The sequence below is a fragment of the Haliotis rubra genome, unplaced genomic scaffold (assembly GCF_003918875.1).
Source record: "Haliotis rubra isolate DU_JTF1 unplaced genomic scaffold, ASM391887v1 Scf3, whole genome shotgun sequence".
NCBI lineage: Eukaryota > Metazoa > Mollusca > Gastropoda > Lepetellida > Haliotidae > Haliotis > Haliotis rubra.
This window is the reverse complement of record NW_025766968.1, coordinates 7,667,235-7,690,185: the sequence shown is the minus strand read 5'-3', so window position 1 is coordinate 7,690,185 and position 22,951 is coordinate 7,667,235. Positions and strand designations below refer to the sequence as shown.

Below are 22,951 nucleotides of genomic sequence, written 5' to 3'. Positions count from 1 at the left end.
CACTGTCGGCACCTTGGTGATTTTTTTCAAGCGATTCTGTCCAGCGATGCTTTTTGTAGGACTGGCACAAAATAGGGCGGAATAATAAATAATAAAAACATTAACGATTCCAATAGGTCTCCTGCCTTGCAGCAAGAGCCCTAATTATTGAAAGCTATTGCTCGTAAAATATGTCCTTGCGTCAACATCGAAAATAACTCCATAATGAAAAACAATTAACTTTAATTTTCGAAACATACACAAATAATCTCTGGCTTATTTAAGACGTGTCACGAATAATTTCACAGTTGGTAGAATTGACATGAAATTATAGAAACCATATGCTAACAAAAATTTGAAAATTAGTTATGACAAAGCGTTTGTCACAAACATAGCTATTACCCCCGCCACATGTCGATATCTGAATGTCGCAATTATCCTCTGTGTGACCCTGAAAATTATGTAAACGTTACCGAAACTGTCATCTGATGCCTTGATACAAAATGCGAACAAATTCCATCCACTAGGTTTGGAGATATCGCAAGAATACTCGCTGTGACCTTGAAAATAATCCGAAGGTCCCTGAATTCGACTGCCGTTAGACGATACTCCCAACGCATCTTTAAGCAAAACATATTAATTCTGTCTTGTATTTTCGCACTAAAAAGTTAGACATGTGCAAAACACTTTTCACTGTGAACTTAGAATGAGCACAAGTTTTCCAATCAATTGGTGTTGGGGGAATCCCGCCAATGCACCTTGATATACAATTGGATCAAAATCTATTAATACTTTCCTGAGTTCGCGGCTACCAAGCTTGGCATGTGCAAAACTGTTACTTCGCTGTGACCTTTAAAATGACCTCAAGGTCACTAAATTCAAGTGGTGTCGGTAAATCTCCAATCTCCAGTCAATAAACCTTGGTACCAAATTTGAACAAAATCCATCATTTCTTTCTCGAGTTCTTTCAGTAAACCGAATGGGGATTCATTTGAACAAGTGATTGTAGTTTTGAAATTGCTTTTTTGTGCAGTTTAATATCTAGGTTTGATTCTAGCCGACCCCTACCAATCTCAAACATAGCATATTTTGTTTCCTGAAGTTTGTGATGCATTTTATTGCAGATTTTACGTTTTTTGGGAGTACCAAGCCAAGATAATCAGTCTCACAAAATGGGGATCGCGCGGCTGCAACATAGCAAAACCAATTTGCTTGAGGCTGACAGATAATATGTAGAAAAATAAAACATAAAAACAGCTGCATTTGAATCATATTCTAGGTGAGGCTGACTACTATTTGAACGTCCCTCGTAGTTATACCCGTTAGAACACCCACCCACCTCTCCGACTCTACATGCATGCAAGTGTGTTAGATATCCCGTTAGAAACCCACCCCTACCCCACCCCCACTTTATATGTATACATATCAAAACCTCACAAGATATTTGCGAAAAGACATGATACAAAGGACGGTTTATATCGATTATATATCAGGACGAATATCATTTTCGTCATTTGACTAAGATTTGTCAATTCATTCTTGGGTTATCGCGCTGACAATCTTTATATTGGCAAAACCCTCAGATTTTTGCTGTGACCTTGAAAATTATCTCAAGGTTACTCCATTTCACTTGTGTCGGTGAATCTCGCCAATATACCTTGGTACCAAATTTGAACAAAATCTATCATTTCTTTCTTGAGTTATCGCCCTAACAAGCTTATTTGATGTATGAAATAACACCCGCGTATTTACGAGTGATTAAAACTGTTATTACAATTTACGTAAAAATTTATTACATTTTACCGCAACGAAAATTATTACAATTTACGTCAATTTTTATTACAATTTGCGTATTACAATTTACGTCGATTTTTATTACAATTTACGTTTTTATTACAATTTACGTCAAGTTTATTACAATTTGCTGCAAGTATTACAATTTGCGTTTTTATTACAATTTACGTCGTAACAGGGACGCGTAGACCCAAGATAATCTGAAGGAGCCCCTGTTACTATTATGTATTACACCAAGTCGTATTTAACTGGACTCTTAAGCTATGTTCTAATGCATATGTTGTCTTAATTTGTTGATATGCTAAATAGAACCGTGACAATCAAAAGAAACATTTTTATGCATCTAAACGTTTACCTGCGTTGTTGGACGTTAAGTGATTTCTTTCTATCGTAGCGTTCTATCGTAGTGTTTCTTATCAGGTGTCTCCTCACCCATATGCACCCCCAACCCCCGTCCTCTTCACAAGTTCGACAGCAGTTACCCCGCTTGTAAATTATCGGGCGTCGCCTCGGTTTTACAAGACACATTGTACCCAGTTTATAGTGCACATGTTTGTGACGCAGTAAATCCTTGCGGGACATTTTGAAATATTCCGCATTCCAAATTTGTCGAGCGATTTTGTTTAAAAAAATGCGTATTCGCCGCCCGGAATCAGAAAGTGACCTTCATAGGGAAATGGTCCAGGTTACAGTTGAAGAATGCTGCATTTGTCGAGTGATTATTTGTATTGCGGAATTTCCCTTGGCAATCAGTGACTGGTCATCCATGTAAGCGGTGTAGGGGGTCTGGGCTGAAGTCCTGGGCCTACATTTCTAAAGCTGTCTTAGCGCTAAGATAGTCATAAGTTAATGTGAATATACAAGGGAACAGTTTTGAATAAAAGTTTTGAATACCGCAAGGCCTGAGTGCCGTAGTCTTGTGCAAAGAAACACACACAAAGCGACCTTTTTGGGTGAACATTATCATCTACTCTTGGCTCATCGAGGTTGGAGCTGCCGTATATATACTCACCGCCAAAAGATCAATATCTACTGCGACGTAAATCTTCAGTGTTGAAAGATTTCTGATATGTAATTGATCACAAGTGCTTCCAAAACCATTCACTGGAATCCATGATGGGATTTTTATTCTCATTAGTGAAACTGGTTGAATTTAGTTTCTTGTAAAATTGTTTTCTATCAGTTTTAAAACGTTTATTTCATTTTATAAATATATTTGACTATGCCACTTTGACTTTTGCTCATGTCTTTAACTTTACCCGCGATATATTTAGTTTAAATTACATATTTTTAGAAAACGATGTTTACGCAAAATTGACACTAATCCCTGGCCATTGTTTCCAATTGTAGATGGAGGTACCCTTGAAAACATAATTGGTGAGTCGTATACATGTATTTGACAACTAGAATTACCAATTCGAGTACACATATTTTGCATCTAAAACAAGCGGATTGTACAAACGGAAGTTTCGACTTTTCTACAGATTGGCTTTTACACTGTGAATGTTCACGTATAAGTGAACTGACATAACGTGCTGAACCACACTGGTAGGGTGCGGACCCAGCAAGAGTGAGTGAGTGAGTGAGTTTAGTTTCACGTCGCACTCAGCAATATCCCAGCCATATGGCGGCGGGGTGTAAATAATCGAGTCTGGACCAGACAATCCAGTGATCAACAACATGAGCATCAATCTGCGCAACTCGGAACCGATGACATGTGTGAACCAAGTCAGCGAGCGTGACCACCCGATCCCGTTAGTCGCCTCTTTCAACAAGCATGGGTAACTAAAGATCAATATTCTAACCCGGACCTTCACGGGTCGGACCCAGCATGATCTTACTACCAAAGAGCAAAGATTTCTGGCATGTCCAACTCTGCACAGTGAAATTTACAACGCCTTAAACCCCTTATAGTTTGTACAACATGGGCCTCACTCTGATTTCGTGGTCTAGTTTCTTTTCTCTGGTGGGGTGACCGTGTGGTTACAGTAGTCTCTCGTTACCCTGAAGGCCACGATTCTGAAGTTTTACTTGTGTTCCCAGCCTTGGATTTGTTTGAATATATTCGCATGACATCATATTCACTGACCCTCTTTTTTTTCTCTCAGCATCAACCAGAAGACAACTGATGTTCGAAGATTCCAAGAAACATATATCCACATTTGCTGAGCCCTTGTCTATAACAACTTGGCTACCACCACCCAGTATAACCAAATAAGGAAGGAATAGAACCTTTGCCTAAGCTACCACCATTCGTTACATGTTTAACCAAATATAGGACGTTCAATTCGCACTACAGATTCCTTATTGTTTCAGATAATCAGATGGGCAGTACAAGCGGCATGCAGAGGCATCCTCCTCGTCAAACTGCTGATGCAGCAAATTCTAGCCCAGGCGATACTCGTAATCAACCGGTGAATAACCTATCTAAAACACAGTCTGATCGAGGAGGAACTGATATCACTCAGAAACCAGCAGTAAACTCTGTACCTAAGTCTGGCGTGGATACGGAGGCTGAAATGAAGAAACTGCGGGAAGATGCTTCACATTTAAATTCGGAATTTGACGAAATCGACACTCTTATTCAAGAACTTAAAGCTGATGCTTTCACTAAGACTGGGAACTATTCAAAGATCTACAACTGCAGATCTATGGGCTTCGTGGACTACGCTGATACGGACCGTCGTAAGCTCGGTGAATACTTAGTGGTATCTGACGCTGCTGAAGTGCTGAATGCAGCATTTGACACTCTGCTGAAATCACTTGGGTTTACATGTATGTCGCTTATTAAGATGAACTTTGAGGACAAGGGGCAGGTTCTTGTTGCTCAAAAGTTATCCATGATACGAATGATTGTGTGGAGCAATACGGATGGTAGTCTCAGTTTTGCTGAAAAGGTGAGCAAAGCTGGGATGCTCAAATATTTCGTGGAAGATTTAAAACAGATGGATGTGGAAGATGCCGCCGATGATGACGAGGTAAGTGAGATATTTACGCACATGTAATGATTGTGAATTTCAAAGAATTATAATACCTATCTATCTACCTACCTACCTACCTACCTATCTTGATCTATGTAATTATCCACATATCTACATCAATAGATATCTCACATAAATACACCTTCCTCCCCTTCACACATACACACGCACGCACGCACGCACGCACGCACGCACGCACACACACACACACACACACACGTACACCTTCTCCAAAATCCTGGATCCGTTCCAGGAATACACCCACACATTAAACTTTAAAACGACCATTCAGGATATAAAGGAACATGTACACAATCAAATGACAAATTCATATTGAGCACGAGCCTTGTGCTTGAACATTTTTAATTGAAATACTAAACTGATGTTATTTAAAATATTCCCAGAGAATTTTATGAAGATTGACTTGACTATAAATAATCGAGTCTCGACCAGACAAAACAGTGAATGTTATTTGAAGGAACGCCCCTTACCGTCGGGGAACAAAGGCAGGAGTCAACAACGACACCACTCCTGACCACAAGGTCCAGCACGTCGCTTCGTAACACAAGCATGGGTTGACAGAAACAAACCGGAAATTATGACTTAATACTGATTAGAACTGAACAGATGGAAGATGAACACAATGTCAGTTAGACGTAACCGTGAACATTTTGGCAATGTATGTTGCAGGAGCTTGACAACACATTTGAAGCGGCAATTTCCATCCTCCAGAACTGCTCAAGGAACCCTGCGACAAGACAACATCTTCGGGAACTCGGGACAGTTTCCGTCCTGCTGCCGTATCTCAAGTGCAGGTCAGATGGTAAATATTACACATCTGTTTGCGAACATGTTCTTGAAGAAATAGCTTTTGCGAATTCCAGTGGACATCGGATACCACTCATTGTGAACGATGAACAATATTGTGAATATTGTTCCTCTCTTTTTACTCCTCCCTCGTAACAAATAGTGAACTGTGTAAATATTTTAATGATAGTTTGCTAAACATCATGTTTATTGTTAGGACATAGATGTTGCACAAAAATCATAGAGTTGGTTTGATAATTTTATTATGATCAACGTTTCGTTGAGTATTATATGTTTATTAGTTTTTGAGTTAGATTGCAATTCATCAGTCCGCTTTTGAGCCAAACGGACTATAATATTACCTACACAGCACCTGATAATTGCTTCCGGTCAGGGTTTAAATCGTGATTAAAGAATGGATCTGAACTGGATGGTCAGCTCACAGGAACGTGATCATGTTGGCCAAACATGGATCGACTGCCTTTCTCTTTGCTTAACGATCAATTATTTACATTATATAAAAATGAATGAGTATTCTCATGGGTAGATTCATACAAAAGTATTGGAGTCGAATCTGAATTTGGAGTAAAATGTGTTCAATGTTAATAATGAGAATACCTTTATTGCTCAAGAAGCGAGATTGTGATAATTATAGAGAAATCCTATTCGACTAAAACCAACAACAGATACTGATGAAACTCTTTACACTCGTCTATAGGATTGTTCATCTTTCAATTGTTTATTAACTGTTGTACATGTCTAACGTCTTTTGTATAATAGATAAGTTATATTCCAGTTAACACAATGTGATGTTCATGTTGACACTAATTATGTTGATAGTATTAATAACGATGCGGACCCTTGAGAGTCATGACTTATGTCGATTGTTCCAGAGGGTAAGCTGCAGACTCTGTTTACTCTTGCCAACATCGTGGACGAAACCGAAAGTGAACATCTTCTGGCTGACAAAACCGTGATTGATCAATTGTTCGATATACTGAAGGAAGCATGGGCGATTGAGGAACACCGCTATATTGGTTTCAGTGTGGATGAGATAGTGGATGGGATGACCGGTCTAGCCAAAAATGACACCAACAAGAAGGTCCTGTGGGAAAAGGGAGCCGTTCCTATACTTACAGAGATTATGAAATTTGGATCGGACGAAGAGAAAGAGTATGCCGTGAAATGTATATGGGAACTGTCTTTTGATAAAACTAACAAGGAAATATTCAATGTAAGTTCCTTGGAAGTGGATTGTTTGGTTTTTGAGATTCGAGTAAATGCTTCATTTGCCACTTTCATTTCTCATTGTTCAGAACTAAATATATTTATAATTTTTAAGTGGATTACATAATCATTGATATGCGTTGTTTCTTCTGGCCATAAAATATTTTTAATATTTATTACTACACGTCCGTCATTAGTATAAAAGAAGGAAGGATTCCCCACTGCGGAAAATTGTCAGCCGTATGTTTGGCTAGGTATTGTACTGACAGGACGCTTGCGTGACATGCCCTCTATACTTCGTAGTCTGTGTAAGTGGAAGAACTACACATAGAATCCTGTCAGAGGTGAAACTGATGTATAATGGCAACCACATCATCGTACAGACATATATATATAGTGTGATATACTTAGTTTAGTCCCATTCTTTCAGGAAAATAAAGAGGTGCAACAGCTACTTCAGGAACTCAAGTCATCCTCTTCTACAGGCATTTCTAAAGCTGCAGCTGGAGCATTGTGGGTTCTAGCTATGAAGGAAAACAATAATACAAGTACGTAACAACGAACCATATTGCCATTAGCCTTAGTAACGTAAACGTTAGACAAAGTAACGGAACACTTATCATGATAATTATGCTGTGAACCTGATTGTCCGATTTTGTATATAATCTCCTGCGTCAAGTAGGGGTTGCTGAAGACCAACTGTAACCCAATTCTTAGCGGGGCTTCTATTAGTTTTGATGAAAAACTTGCCAATTACTGTTTTTTCATCTCACTGAATATGTTTTTTTCTGTCTATTTATGTTATGTCATAATTTTTGTTAGATTTTATTCATGCATATAATTTTAATGTTGACAACTAAGTTACGTTTTACTTAATTGGTTGTCTTATAGTTGTCTTTATTTATTTGTTACGTATATCTGTCCTTTTAAATATCATGGTATCGAATACCAAGTGCTGTACTTTTTAAATAGCATACTTTAGGTCGAAATCCTACAATTATAGAGTATCGTAAACAGTATCACCTATGTGTTTTGATATGTGGTATGAACAGTGAAGTAAAATTTGAGGGTGAAACATAAACATTTTTTCAGCATTAACAGGGGGTCTCGAAGGGAGGAGTGGGTCATATGGAGGTCATGTGATGATCAGTTACCAGTGGACAGACCAGAAGCTGGTGCTGAAGGTATTTTATAATTTGTTTTCTGAATTGATCAAACATATCATTGAAAGGTTATATGTTGTTCAGTGATCAGTCGATTGACCACAAGGAGGTGTGTCTTTCCATTGGTTTTCGGAATTGATAACAAAATATTATTCAGTATAATGTCATTGATATTGCAATTATTTTTCGAAAATAGATCAAGGAATCACTGCGCCAGAAAGGGTACAAGATCTGGATGGATGTTGATGACATGGAGGGGTCCATGCTGCAGGCGATGGCGGAGGCCGTTCAGAACGCTTCTGTTGTGTTGGTGTGTATGTCGGAGAGGTACAAGCTGAGTCAGAACTGCAGGTCAGGTGAGTCAACAATTTCAGGAATCCATTGTTTGGTCTAGATGAGTTTGAATGTTGCAATTTTGACTATATGTAATGGTGAGTAAAATTAATCTTTATCTTGTTTATATCAGAGGCTGAGTATGCTTTCTCGTTGGAGAAGAAGATTGTCCCTCTTCTGATGCAGAGGGCATATAAACCAGACGGATGGTTGGGTATGATTAAAGGGACAAAACTCTTCTTCGACTTCAGCGGGAAGTACCCGTATGATCAGAAATTAACTGATCTTGTGAAGGAGCTTGGTGAACATGGGAAGACTCAGCCGCTCACTGATGAAATTGATGTAGGTTATGACGTAATGATGACTATTACATAAATATAATGGTGTATTGATAGGTAAGCATTATAGAAAGCACAAAATGTACACGTGAGAAGTCAGCGAGGACTATCCTTCAAGCAGGTGCTGCACTTAGGTCATAGATTTCATAGGTCAAGTATCAAGTCGGTTATTGGAATGCATATTCTTACACTGAATGTTCTTCTTAGTGCTAAAGGTAAATGTGATGATACTCTGTGTCTGATTGACAAAACGTTGATTCTTTCATGACACTTGTTATTAATTACGAATAGTCTATGTGTGATATTGTATAACATAGACAGTTGTTGTTTTTATCTCCAGGGTGAGACTAAGATAGTTCCCGTTGTGAAAGCAGCTCCCCTTGCCGCTGCAAGAGGTCGGTCACTTGCTGACTGGTCAGTGAAGGAAGTCCAGAATTGGCTCACGAAGACAGGATTAACAAAGTACATATATCCTTGGTATTTACTTGTCTGAAGAATACCATAGTATGTGCCGTTCCTACGGCGTGGTCACGCACTCTTATTCAGTACATTCATTGTTTGGGATTGTAAATGTAGGTTAAATATATGTTCTTGGAGTACGTCAACAAAAAAATATAATAGGAGAGGGTAATCACCCAATTAAGTTGAATGAATCAAACCAGAACTGATTTTCATTTGTTTCAGTGACTCGTTGCTACGTAAAATGACTGGGGATGATCTATTGTTTCTGCGTGAAGTATCTCACAGGGTAAGCATGAAGGCTTGTTGCAATCCATTACTAAATATATGGGATGTCGAAACGTCGTATTTCCAAGTTAGCTCGAAATGAGTTCGCTCCAAAGTTTGGTTCCAGGCACCATGATATGAGTCCTTACTCATGTAAATCAGAGTTTAAATTGATCTTAGCAATCCATGCTTGTCGAAGGATTGTCTGGTCCAAACTCGATTATTTACACACCGCCGTCATATGGCTGGAATATTGCCGAGAGCGCCGTTTAACAACAAACAAACAAACCAAACAAACAAACTCTTCTGCCATATACTTCTACAAAAACACGAACAACAGAACAATATCAAATGAACATTTTTTTCCCATAATTACATTGTATGATTAGGAGGTGTTAATATGATAACGTTTCAGATGCTGGTGACTGATGTAAGATAATTAATGCTTTGAATGTCTTGTTCCACAAGAGAAGTTGCCTGTTGTTCCAAATGCATGTTGTGTCTGGTACCAGCACTGAGATTATATGACAAACTTTATCATTTGATTCCGAAATTCCCATTCACCTCAGGGAATTCGCTTCAATACTGGATTGTGATCGGAAAATAACCTGTAACTTTTATCCGTTCAGGCACCCGAGTTTTACTTCAACTATCTGCTGACTAATCTTCAGCTGCCCTTTGATGACCTCAAGAGGTTCAGCAGAGCTGTTGACAAACTGTGAATCATTATCCCAACTGTGTGAAGTTTTGGGATTAATTAATGTGTATAACATTACAAACTCTCAGATGTATCACTGGACGAATACGTGGCATAGGTTGACTTGCAGATAGTAATACATGCCTGTGTAATTGACATTGTGTCTGCTACATATAGCACCGTTCGAAGTCAGTCTAATCATGTGTAATATAGTACAGACATATGTACCCTAACCCCGCCCACCCCACAACTACTAACCCCACCCAATCCCCACCCCCACCATGCAGGTTGACGGTTTGACAGCCAACTTATCCATTACATAACAGCCTTTCCTATGCATATTTGTGATGATATCTCTAGAGATCTGTCTTAAGCTTATTGAAATGGATTTGTTCTTAATAATATTCGTTCAGATGTTGACATCAGTAGCGTGTGAATCTACGATCATGCACACTCACTACAGACCGAATGAATTATGAACACATTTCTGCATGAATTCTGCACGGATTGTTCTGGATTGAATTTCTAAATGTACCAGATGCTATAATGCTATATGTATGCACTCTTGTAATGTGTGATACAAACAATATGTATATGGACTTTTCTTTGGTTTTCTTTGTGAAACATACATATGACAGAATGAATACAGATGCACTATCTATGTTTATATGCGATAAGCTGAAATCTGTTATACATCTATATTTGAATGTATATATATTGTTTCACACAAATGCATATCTGTGACAGATAAAATTGATATTTTGCAGTTCTACTTTTGATGTTCATGTTGAATCCAATATGAATTACATGCACGGTTTTTAATTTAAAAATACAACACTCGTGTCTCGTCTATATCCATGTCAATATGTGAGAGATACTACAATGTCCATACTATAATGTATGATATGTTTATATGTAATATATTTCTCCTAAGATGAGGCAGCCCTAAGTTATAATCGGAGGTTGCAATATCATTGTTTCAGCAATGTAACTAGATACAATCATCAGAAAGAATCATTCAGAAAACTACCTAATTATTGTGTAATTATTTGACATTTCCATGTATATAGCAAGTTCTTTAATTTAAATAAATCTAACCTATATTTTTATAACCACTGTTATGTTATTCTGTGTGCCAAATTCGTTTACGAATTACACACAAGAACAAGACGTGAAGGAAAAACACCAAATCGGTTTGGGAAACGCTACTTACACTTGAACGAATGTGTGGAGGCTGTGTCTAACGCTTAATTACGTTGTTGAACCGTTCATGTGACCAATGTCTCTATGTGTTCGAGCGTAATTGTCAAATAATGTAATCATTTCATATGGTCTTGTTCGTAAAGTTGTTTACTTGATCCATTGAAAATATTTCATTTGTAACCGCCGGTTACAAATGAAATATTTTCAATGGATCAAGTAAACATTTTACGAACAAGACCATATGAAATGATTACATTATTTGACAATTACGCTCGAACACATAGAGACATTGGTCACATGAACGGTTCAACAACGTAATTGAGCGTTTAACACAGCCTCCACAAATTCGTTCAAGTGTATAGTAGCGTTTCCCAAACCGATTTGGTGTTTTTCCTTCACGTCTTGTGTGTAATTACGTAAACGAATTTGGCACACAGAATAACATAACAGTGGTTATAAAAATATAGGTTAGATTTATTTAAATTAAAGAACTTGCTATATACATGGAAATGTCAAATAATTAATTACACATAATTATTCACCTTTCTGAGTGATTCTTTCTGATGATTGTACCTGGTTACATTGCAGAAACAATGATATTGCAAACTCCGATTATAACTTAGGGCTGCCTCATCTTAGGAGAAATATATTACATATAAACATATCATACATTATAGTATGGACATTGTAGTATCTCTCACATATTGACATGGATATAGACTAGACACGAGTGTTGTATTTTTAAATTAAAACGACGCATGTAATTCATATTGGATTCAACATGAACATCAAAAGTAGAACTACAAAATATCAATTTTATCTATCACAGATATGCATTTGTGTGAAACATTATATATACATTCAAATATAGATGTATCACAGATTTCAGCTTATCGCATATAAACATAGATAGTGCATCTGTATTCATTCTGTCATATGTATGTTTCACAAACAAAACCAAAGAAAAGTCCATATACATATTGTTTGTATCTTACATTACCAGAGTGCATACATATAGCATTATAGCATCTGGTACATTTACCAATTCAATCCAAAAACTTATCCGTGCAGAATTCATGCAGAAATATGTTCATAATTCATTCGGTCTGTAGTGAGTGTGCATGATCGTAGATTCACACGCTACTGATGTCAACATCTGAACGAATATTATTAAGAACAAAGGCATTTCAATAAGCATAAGACAGATCTCTAGAGATATCATCACACAAATATGCATAGGAAAGGCTGTTATGTAATGGATAAGTTGGCTGTCAAACCGTCAACCTGCAGGGGGTATATGGGTGGGGAGGTTAGGGGGGTGGGGTCGGGTGGGTGTGGGGTTAGGGGGTTAGAGGTACATATGTTTGTACTACATCAAACATGATTAAACTGACTTTGAAGGTTGTCATATGCAGCAGACACAATGTCAATTACACAGGCATGTATTACTATCTGCAAGTCAACCTATGCCACGTATTCGTCCAGTGATACATCTGAGAGTTTGTAATGTAATATACATTAGATCCAAAACTTCACACAGTTGGGATAATGATTCACAGCTTGTCAACAGCTCTGCTGAACTTCTTGAGGTCATCAAAGGGCAGCTGAAGATTAGTCAGCAGATAGTTGAAGTAAAACTCGGGTGCCTGAACGGATAAAAGTTATAGGTTATTTTCCGATCACAATCCAGTATTGAAGCGAATTCCCTGAGGTGAATGGGAATTTCGGAATCAAATGATAAAGTTTGTCATATAATCTCAGTGCTGGTACCAGACACAACATGCATTTGGAACAACATGCAACTTCTCTTGTGGAACGAGACATTCAAAGCATTAATTATCTTACATCAGTCACCAGCATCTGAAACGTTATCATATTAACACCTCCTAATCATACAATGTAATTATGGGAAAAAATAATGTTCATTTGATATTGTTCTGTTGTTCGTGTTTTTGTAGAAGTATATGGCAGAAGAGTTTGTTTGTTTGTTTGTTTGTTTGTTGTTAAACGGCGCTCTCGGCAATATTCCAGCCATATGACGGCGGTGTGTAAATAATCGAGTTTGGACCAGACAATCCTTCGACAAGCATGGATTGCTAAAGATCAATTTTAACTCTGATTTACATGAGTAAGGACTCATATCATGGTGCCTGGAACCAAACTTTGGAGCGAACTCAATTCGAGCTAAATTGGAAATACGGCGTTTCGACATCCCATATATTTAGTAATGGATTGCAACAAGCCTTCATGCTTACCCTGTGAGATACTTCACGCAGAAACAATAGATCATCCCCAGTCATTTTACGTAGCAACGAGTCACTGAAACAAATGAAAATCAGTTCTGGTTTGATTCATTCAACTTAATTGAGTGATTACCCTCTCCTATTATATTTTTTGGGTTGACGTACTCCAAGAACATATATTTAACCTACATTTACAATCCCAAACAATGAATATACTGAATAAGAGTGCGTGAGGACGCCGTAGGTACGGCACATACTATGGTATTCTTCAGACAAGTAAATACCAAGGATATATGTACTTTGTTAATCCTGTCTTCGTGAGCCAATTCTGGACATCCTTCACTGACCAGTCAGCAAGTGACCGACCTCTTGCAGCGGCAAGGGGAGCTGCTTTCACAACGGGAACTATCTTAGTCTCACCCTGAAGATAAAAACAACAACTGTCTGTGTTATACAATATCACACATAGACTATTCGTAATTAATAACAAGTGTCATGAAAGAATCAACGTTTTGTCAATCAGACACAGAGTATCATCACATTTACCTTTAGCACTAAGAAGAACATTCAGTGTAAGAATATGCATTCCAATAACCGACTTGATACTTGACCTATGAAATCTATGACCTAAGTGCAGCACCTGCTTGAAGGATAGTCCTCGCTGACTTCTCACGTGTACATTTTGTGCTTTCTATAATGTTTACCTATCAATACACCATTATATTTATGCAATAGTCACCATTACGTCATAACCTACATCAATTTCATCAGTGAGCTGCTGAGTCTTCCCATGTTCACCAAGCTCCTTCACAAGATCAGTTAATTTCTGATCATACGGGTATTTTCCGCTGAAGTCGAAGAAGAGTTTTGTCCCTTTAATCATACCCAACCATCCGTCTGGTTTATATGCCCTCTGCATCAGAAGAGGGACAATCTTCTTCTCCAACGAGAAAGCATACTCAGCCTCTGATATAAAACATGATAAAGATTAATTTTACTCACCATTACATGTAGTCAAAATTGCAACATTCAAACTTATCTAGACCAAACAATGGATTCCTGAAATTGTTGACTCACCTGACCTGCAGTTCTGACTCAGCTTGTACCTCTCCGACATACACACCAACACAACAGAAGCGTTCTGAACGGCCTCCGCCATCGCCTGCAGCGTGGACCCCTCCATGTGATCAACATCCATCCAGATCTTGTACCCTTTCTGGCGCAGTGATTCCTTGATCTATTTTTGAAAAATAATTGCAATATCAATGACATTATACTGAATAATATTTTGTTATCAATTCCGAAAACCAATGGAAAGACACACCTCCTTGTGGTCAATCGACTGGTCACTGAACAACATATAACCTTTTAATGATATGTTTGATCAATTCAGAAAACAAATTATAAAATACCTTCAGCACCAGCTTCTGGTCTGTCCACTGGTAACTGATCATCACATGACCTCCATATGACCCACTCCTCCCTTCGAGACCCCCTGTTAATGCTGAAAAAATGTTTATGTTTCACCCTCAAATTTTACTTCACTGTTCATACCACATATCAAAACACATAGGTGATACTGTTTACGATACTCTATAATTGTAGGATTTCGACCTAAAGTATGCTATTTAAAAAGTACAGCACTTGGTATTCGATACCATGATATTTAAAAGGACAGATATACGTAACAAATAAATAAAGACAACTATAAGACAACCAATTAAGTAAAACGTAAACTTAGTTGTCAACATTAAAATTATATGCATGAATAAAATCTAACAAAAATTATGACATAACATAAATAGACAGAAAATAACATATTCAGTGAGATGAAAAAACAGTAATTGGCAAATTTAGAGCTTTTCCCAAAACTAATAAAAGCCCCGCTAAGAATTGGGTTACAGTTGGTCTTCAGCAACCCCTACTTGACGCAGGAGATTATATACAAAATCGGACAATCAGGTTCACAGCATAATTATCATGATAAGTGTTCCGTTACTTTGTCTAACGTTTACGTTACTAAGGCTAATGGTAATATGGTTCGTTGTTACGTACTTGTATTATTGTTTTCCTCCATAGCTAGCACCCACAATGCTCCAGCTGCAGCTTTAGAAACGCCTGTAGAAGAGGATGACTTGAGTTCCTGAAGTAGCTGTTGCAACTCTTTATTTTCCTGAAAGAATGGGACTAAACTAAGTATATCACACTATATATATATGTGTCTCTACGATGATGTGGTTGCCATTATACATCGGTTTCACCTCTGACAGGATTCTATTTGTAGTTCTTCCATTTACACAGACTACGAAGTATAGAGGGCATGTCACGCAAGTGTCTTGTCAGTACAATACCTGGCCAAACATACGGCTGACAATTTTCCGCAGTGGGGAATCCTTCCTTCTTTTATACTAATGACGGACGTGTAGTAATAAATATTAAAAATATTTTATGGCCAGAAGAAACAACGCATATCAATGATTATGTAATCCACTTAAAAAATATAATATATTTAGTTCTGAACCATGAGAAATGAAAGTGGCAAATGAAGCATTTACTCGAATCTCAAAAACCAAACAATCCACTTCCAAGGAACTTACATTGAATATTTCCTTGTTAGTTTTATCAAAAGACAGTTCCCATATACATTTCACGGCATACTCTTTCTCTTCGTCCGATCCAAATTTCATAATCTCTGTAAGTATAGGAACGGCTCCCTTTTCCCACAGGACCTTCTTGTTGGTGTCATTTTTGGCTAGACCAGTCATCCCATCCACTATCTCCTCCACACTGAAACCAATATAGCGGTGTTCCTCAATCGCCCATGCTTCCTTCAGTATATCGAACAATTGATCAATCACGGTTTTGTCAGCCAGAAGATGTTCACTTTCGGTTTCGTCCACGATGTTGGCAAGAGTAAACAGAGTCTGCAGCTTACCCTCTGGAACAATCGACGTAAGTCATGACTCTCAAGGGTCCGCATCGTTATTAATACTATCAACATAATTAGTGTCACCATGAACATCACATTGTGTTAACTGGAATATAACTTATCTATTATACAAAAGACGTTGGACATGTACAACAGTTAATAAGCAATTGAAAGATGAACAATCCTATAGACGAGTGTAAATCAGTATCTGTTGTTGGTGTTAGTCGAATAGGATTTCTCTATAATTATCACAATCTCGCTTCTTGAGGTATTCTCATTATTAACATTGAACACATACTTTTGTATGAATCTACCCATGTGAATGCTCATTCATTTTTATGTAATGTAAATAATTGATTGTTAAGCAAAGAGAAAGGCAGTCGATCCATGTTTGGCCAACATGATTACGTTCCTGTGAGCTGACCATCCAGTTCAGATCCATTCTTTAATCACGATTTAAACCCTGACCGGAAGCAATTATCAGGTGCTGTGTAGACGAGTAAGATTATAGAGTCCGTTTTGGTGTTAGTCAATAGGGACTCTATGAATTATCATCTAACTCGCTTCTCTAAGCAAACATATATTCTCAACGAAACGCTGATCATAATAAAATGTATCAAACCAACTCTATCATTTTTGTAATGAAAATCTATGTCCTAACAATAAACATAGAACCATGTTTAGCAAACTATCATTCTAAAATACGGCAAACACATTGCTGAGTTCACTGATTTGTTACGAGGGAGGAGTAAAAGAGAGGAACAATATTGACAATATTGTTCATCGTTCACAATGAGTGGTATCCGATGTCCACTGGAATTCTCAAAAGCTATTTCTTCAAGAACGTGTTCGCAAACAGATGTGTAATATTTACCATCTGACCTGCACTTGAGATACGGCAGCAGGACGGAAACTGTCCCGAGTTCCCGAAGATGTTGTCTGGTCGCAGGGTTCCTTGAGCAGTTCTGGAGGATGGAAATGGCCGCTTCAAATGTGTTGTCAAGCTCCTGCAACATACATTGACAAAATGTTCACGGTTACGTCTAACTGACGTTGTGTTCATCTTCCATCTGTTCAGTTTTAAACTGATTGAGTATTAAGTCATCCCAAGCATGACAAGGGACGTTCCTACAAATAACATTCACTGTTTTTGTCTGGTCAAGACTCGATTATTTATAGACAAGTCTTCGTAAAACGTGTATTCCCGTCGAATATTATACACAACATCAGCTCAGTGTACAATTTTTGGAAGGCCATGGCTCGTATGATTACGTGCATTTACAATTATCTCCTGAATGGACTAAATGAATGTTTGAGAGACTTTAGTGTGTGAGAGAACATTCTACTTGCAACGTGGGATTATAACTGGACTTCAAAATGTCTATTTGGGCTGCGGAATTTATATATCATGACAATTACGGCGGGATTTTTTGCTATAAGTATGCATGCCCTGTTGAAAAGGGGGCGGCTGGGTAGCCTAGTGGTACAATGGGTACAATGTGTGAAACCCGCCGTGATATTTCTGGAATATTACTAAAAGCGGCGTAATATTGCATTGACACGAAATTGATAGCCTACGTAAGAACAACAATATTTATGGAAAATGAGGGGCATATATATATGCATGCTTCTTTGAAATGAACGCTTTCCCATTCATTGAGTGTGTGTAAATATCTCACTGACCTCGTCATCATCTTCATCATCGTCATCAGCGGCGGCGGCATCTTCCACATCCATCTGTTTTAAATCTTCCACGAAATATTTAAGCATCCCAGCTTTGCTCACCTTTTCAGCAAAACTGAGACTACCATCCGTATTGTTCCACACAATCATTCGTATCATGGATAACTTTTGAGCAACAAGAACCTGCGTCTTGTCTTCAAAGTCCATCTTTATAGGCCACATACATGTAAACCCAAGTGATTTCAGCAGTGTGTCAAATGCTGCATTCAGCACTTCAGCAGCGTCAGATACCGCTAAGTATTCACCGAGCTTACGACGGTCCGTATCAGCGTAGTCCTCGAAGCCCAGAGATCTCCAGTTGTAGATCCTTGAATATTTCCCAGTCTTCGTGAAAGCATCAGCTTTAAGTTCTTGAATAAGAGTGTCAATTTCGTCAAATTCCGAATTTAAATGTGAAGCATCTTCCCGCAGTTTCTTCATTTCAGCCTCCGTATCCACGCCAGAAGGTACAGAGTTTACTGCTGGTTTCTGAGTGATATCAGTTCCTCCTCGATCAGACTGTGTTTTAGATAGGTTATTCACCGGTTGATTACGAGTATCGCCTGGGCTAGAATTTGCTGCATCAGCAGTTTTGCGAGGAGGAGGCCTCTGCATGCTGCTTGTACTGCCCATCTGATTATCTGAAACAATAAGGAATCTGTAGGGCGAATTGAACGTCCTGATTTTGGTTATACTAGTAACTAGTTCCTAGTAACTATAGTATACTAGTAACGAGTGGTTTTAACTACAGCGTTACAGCGTTCGCTATTCGCAACGTAGCCAAAGGCCCCATCCCTCCCTTATTCGGTAATACTGGGCGGTGGTAGCCAGGTCATGACCACCTTTGCACTGTAGGCACGAGTTCGATGCCTCATTTGAGGATAAGAACACTTAGTATCGATGGAACATTGTTCAAAGCAAAGTGAGCATTATTGATTTGTTGAATGGGATGTCGACCACAGGGACGCCTATCACGTATCGAGAATATTATACGAGCGCTTCAATCAATGTCTCTCATGTAATATGCTAGATTTGTTTCACTGATCGTTAAATACCTCTCGGTAATATCGGTTTCATAATCCTCAGATAAAACCGGAGACTTGCATAACTGCATTAATGTCCACACATTTCAGTTCTGGATAATGACACAAGAACGCATGCAATGCATGCACCTAATCAATATTCAATACACATCGATTTCTACATTGGAACATTTCTTCTTGATTTGCCGTTATTCAAGATGTGTGTTAAACTGCGGATAACTACCATAGTTGTGTTATTCAATATGCCACAATCGATCAAATGACATTTCTCAAACGAAAATTGTTTACCACCCGCTGCTATAAACATTGCATCACAATATCTCAGCATGTCATCTCGACATTTATACACCAAATCACAGCTACAAAACGGTAACGGGTTCTCTCTCTACTGACCTAATAGTTTATGGGTCCTCGCTTACATATTCCATGTGGTATGAGAGAGTATGCAGGTCAAACATGGCCGACATTTTCCCGCCAACACACCGGTATCAAGATCCGAAATAAGTGTTGTTATTAGTCATTCTCACCATGGCAACGAGTACACAAAGCTCTGACAGAGAACCGTCAGGGGTGAGAGCACACGAACTCGAGTAAAGATCAGACTTAAGCTATTCATAGTGTTTGTATATGTGAATGTGTGTGTTTATTTGTGTTAAATCTGACTGACATTTTTGTACTTCAATGAGTATTCAATATGCTCTCGGGGAGGTGGGGTAGCCAAGTGGTTCAAGCGTTCGCTCGTCACGCTGAAGATCTGGGTTCGATTCCCCACATGGGTACAATGTGTGAAGCCCATTTCTGGTGTCCCCTGTCGTGATATTGCTGGAATATTGCTAAAAGCGGCGTAAAAATAAACTCACTCGCTCAATATGCTCGCTATGAGTTCTACGGCTGGTATTGCATGCGCGCCGTTTTGCTTATCTTATTAAGTGTTAAGGTTCTTACCACCAGCTGTTTAATGTTTTGTTAATATGTCTTACCAGAAGAGTGTATTTATCGTCCAACAGATTTGGGGAACTTAGGGACGATATTAATTAATGTGCTGACAATATGAATTCTCACCCTAAACGCGCTGTCGGGTAACCTGGTGGTTAAAGTGTTCACTCGTGACATCGTAGACCGGGGTTCGATTCTCTGCATGGGAACTATGTGTGAAGCCCCATTTCTTGTGTCCCCCGCCGTGGTATTGCTGGAATATTGTTCCTGTGGAAGTTGAGTTGGTTAAAAGAATGCCAGAAAAAGACATCCGTTGATCAAGGAAACACTCCAGCGCCTTGAGCATGTACTTGTTGCGTGGATATGTGCGCTGTATATATATCCTTTAAATATCCTAATAATAATAAGAAGAATAGAATAACTTTACACAGTGTTTCATTGTATCATGTTTTATTAGTTTCCTGACATACACCTGGTATGCCCCTGTACTGATATAAGCCCCCACGTCTTCCTGCTAGTAATCAGGTGTTTTAAAACAGTTTCGTATGTAATATCACTACGTTTGCCGTTCAGATGGCCGATGTGCCTAAGAGCTGAAGTTCACCTGGTTAAATGGTGTGAGGATACTGCATTAAGATTTCATCGTACTATAACGTCGATGTTCAGCAACCATTGTGGTGGATCTGTAACAGTGTCTTACATGTATTCAAGAAATGTATTCACCCTTCGTTGAAACTTTGATTACCCAGATCGCTAGTCAACAAGAATATACGCCAATTATTTGGAAAACACGGGGTCGAACGGATTCTAGAGAAAGACATTCTGTCTTTCATGTAATGGAAAAATATAAAGAACTGTTGTTTAACTTGATTATGACCTCATAACAATCACTAACATCGACAACAGCTTAAGAAAGTAATCTTCCGCTGGTGAAAAAAACTGCTTCCATGAATGTTGGCGTAAGAAATGAATATGCAGCCACGTGGTCATATGTTTGATATGATGTAGTTTCAAAGATATCCATCATTTTTCATATCTGATGCGAAGTTTCGTTTTTAACTTTCGTTATAACTTTAAAATCAAATTGTATTTTGAACAAAAAATTCTTTAAGTTCTGACAAAGCGGTAGTACAGTTTATTAAGAGAAGGCTGACTGACTGAGTTTAGTTTTACGCCGCTTTTAGCAATATTCCAGCAATACCACGGCGGGGAATAGAACCCGGGTCTTCGGCGTGACGAGCCAACGCTTGAACCACTAGGCTACCCCACCGCCCCTATTAAGAGAAGAGATATGTTCATTTAAAAGTCAGACTGCTGATACAATCAACTGAGACGTGATACTGTTTGCCTTTTAGATAACATTAATTAAATAACTGTCCATATTCAGGTCACCTTGACCTAGTATGTGCATTGGATGTGTTGATCATTAATCGGGAAAGTGATTACATTTCAGTTCAGTCAAGGGGATTGTTATACTCATCCACCCCATGTTGAATGTGTTGCAGTGAACAGCACAGTCAATTGTGACGTCAGCACGAGTATCTGGTACTGCTCAGTGATAATCCCTAGGCATGAAACCATTTTGAATTTACCATAGCTAACTTTACAATGTGGGTGCAAAAGCTATACGCTTATTGATTAATGGTCTGTTACCAAATACCCAAGGCTACTTGTGTTGATATATTGTGCTTAAATTACACGTTGGTGTTAAATCCACCTGTACCTGAATGTGTTTCATTCGGTTTAATGGGCCGGGAAGTATGTACTTTGAAAATGATCGATATCGGACTATCAGATGAACCGGATGAAGTCCATAATTTATCAAATACAGTGCCAACGCAAACAAGTACTGCGATTGAACATTCACAACAAATTGCGGAGTATTTTGAGGTGCCACAACTACTGGTTCTTATTATCGAGCTGAATATCACATCAACACATTTGAATAATGTACAAGTTGCTGAGTCAATGCCCTATAAAATATGCTAATAAACATTATGCATAAACATAAGTCAGATGTTAATACATATGCGTCCTAAATTATGGTGAAATGTTAATAATCTTGGTCATGTGTTAATAATGAGTATGCTTGAACATTCTTGGCATGTTATGGCAAGCATGTCTACATTATGGTAATCGTCAACACAGTTAAATAATGCTGAATAACTGAATTAATATGACTGTCATTATATATGCCAATAGGTTGGGCATAAATACTGTAATAGCTCGCTCCATATAAAACAAGAAGCGATGAGTTCAGGTAAACCAGGGATCTGTGTGTAACCAAGGCAACCTAGCTTTACCTTAATAGCCTAATTACATGGCAGTGATGATCAACTATATCACACGTATGTATTATAAATATGACCATTTCGGTCGTTCTTATTAGCTGAATTTTCAAAGTGGCGTTAAGAGCCCGCTCACTTCACAATGAACATGAGCTGGTTTATACAGTAGTGCGTGCGTGAGTGACTGAGTTTAGTTTTACGCCGCTTTTAGCAATATTCCAGCAATATCACGGACAGGGGACACCAGAAATGGGCTTCACACATTGTAACCATGTGGGAGAACGCTTTAACCACTTGGCTACCCCACCGCCCCTGGTTACAAGAGCACGCAGCTCAATATACAGGTGGAAATATATCAAGCACCGATACCTACACAGAACGAAATAGTATGTTCGTAACTCGTGCCCTGTTTGTATATTCTGACGGAATGTATATGTTTTTGTTTGTCAAGATGAATACACATACTGAAATACAGAGAGCAGAGTGTGTGTTATTATGTTTAACTATTCCAAGGAAATCAATAAATATCCTCTCAAGGGTCG

At 38.4% G+C, this 22,951-nt stretch overlaps 3 protein-coding genes across 3 annotated transcripts; 1 reads left to right on the top strand and 2 right to left on the bottom strand.

Moving 5' to 3' along the window:
• The first annotated feature begins 7,268 nt into the window (after positions 1-7,268).
• On the top strand, positions 7,269-10,262 carry LOC124282549. The gene is made up of 7 exons (XM_046718557.1): positions 7,269-7,336; positions 7,881-7,972; positions 8,148-8,307; positions 8,418-8,626; positions 8,963-9,084; positions 9,307-9,370; positions 9,978-10,262. The coding sequence occupies exons 1-7, from the start codon at positions 7,315-7,317 to the stop codon at positions 10,068-10,070; spliced, it is 762 nt and encodes a 253-aa protein (XP_046574513.1). The 5' UTR covers positions 7,269-7,314; the 3' UTR covers positions 10,071-10,262.
• Positions 10,263-12,609: 2,347 nt separating this feature from the next.
• On the bottom strand, positions 12,610-16,296 carry LOC124282547. The gene is made up of 8 exons (XM_046718556.1): positions 16,089-16,296; positions 15,547-15,664; positions 14,904-14,995; positions 14,569-14,728; positions 14,249-14,457; positions 13,791-13,912; positions 13,504-13,567; positions 12,610-12,894 (listed from the first exon to the last, which is right to left on the bottom strand). The coding sequence occupies exons 1-8, from the start codon at positions 16,254-16,256 to the stop codon at positions 12,802-12,804; spliced, it is 1,026 nt and encodes a 341-aa protein (XP_046574512.1). The 5' UTR covers positions 16,257-16,296; the 3' UTR covers positions 12,610-12,801.
• Positions 16,297-17,945: 1,649 nt separating this feature from the next.
• LOC124282546 lies at positions 17,946-19,671 on the bottom strand. Its single transcript, XM_046718555.1, has 2 exons — positions 19,579-19,671; positions 17,946-18,783 (listed from the first exon to the last, which is right to left on the bottom strand). Exon 2 carries the CDS (start codon positions 18,773-18,775, stop codon positions 18,074-18,076), a length of 702 nt encoding a protein of 233 aa, XP_046574511.1. The 5' UTR covers positions 18,776-18,783; positions 19,579-19,671; the 3' UTR covers positions 17,946-18,073.
• Between the last annotated feature and the right edge of the window lie 3,280 nt (positions 19,672-22,951).

Excerpts from the sequence above, each read along its gene's own strand:
- LOC124282549 (XM_046718557.1), top strand. The coding sequence starts at position 7,315 with ATGAAGGAAAACAATAATACAA. Across the intron at positions 7,337-7,880 it reads GAAGGAAAACAATAATACAA|CATTAACAGGGGGTCTCGAA; the intron begins GTACGTAACAAC and ends ACATTTTTTCAG. Across the intron at positions 9,085-9,306 it reads ACGAAGACAGGATTAACAAA|TGACTCGTTGCTACGTAAAA; the intron begins GTACATATATCC and ends CATTTGTTTCAG.
- LOC124282547 (XM_046718556.1), bottom strand. The coding sequence starts at position 16,256 with ATGACTGGTCTAGCCAAAAATGACACCAACAAGAAGGTCCTGTGGGAA. Across the intron at positions 15,665-16,088 it reads CTAACAAGGAAATATTCAAT|GAAAATAAAGAGTTGCAACA; the intron begins GTAAGTTCCTTG and ends CCATTCTTTCAG. Across the intron at positions 14,996-15,546 it reads GGAGGAAAACAATAATACAA|CATTAACAGGGGGTCTCGAA; the intron begins GTACGTAACAAC and ends ACATTTTTTCAG.
- LOC124282546 (XM_046718555.1), bottom strand. The coding sequence starts at position 18,775 with ATGGGCAGTACAAGCAGCATGCAGAGGCCTCCTCCTCGCAAAACTGCT.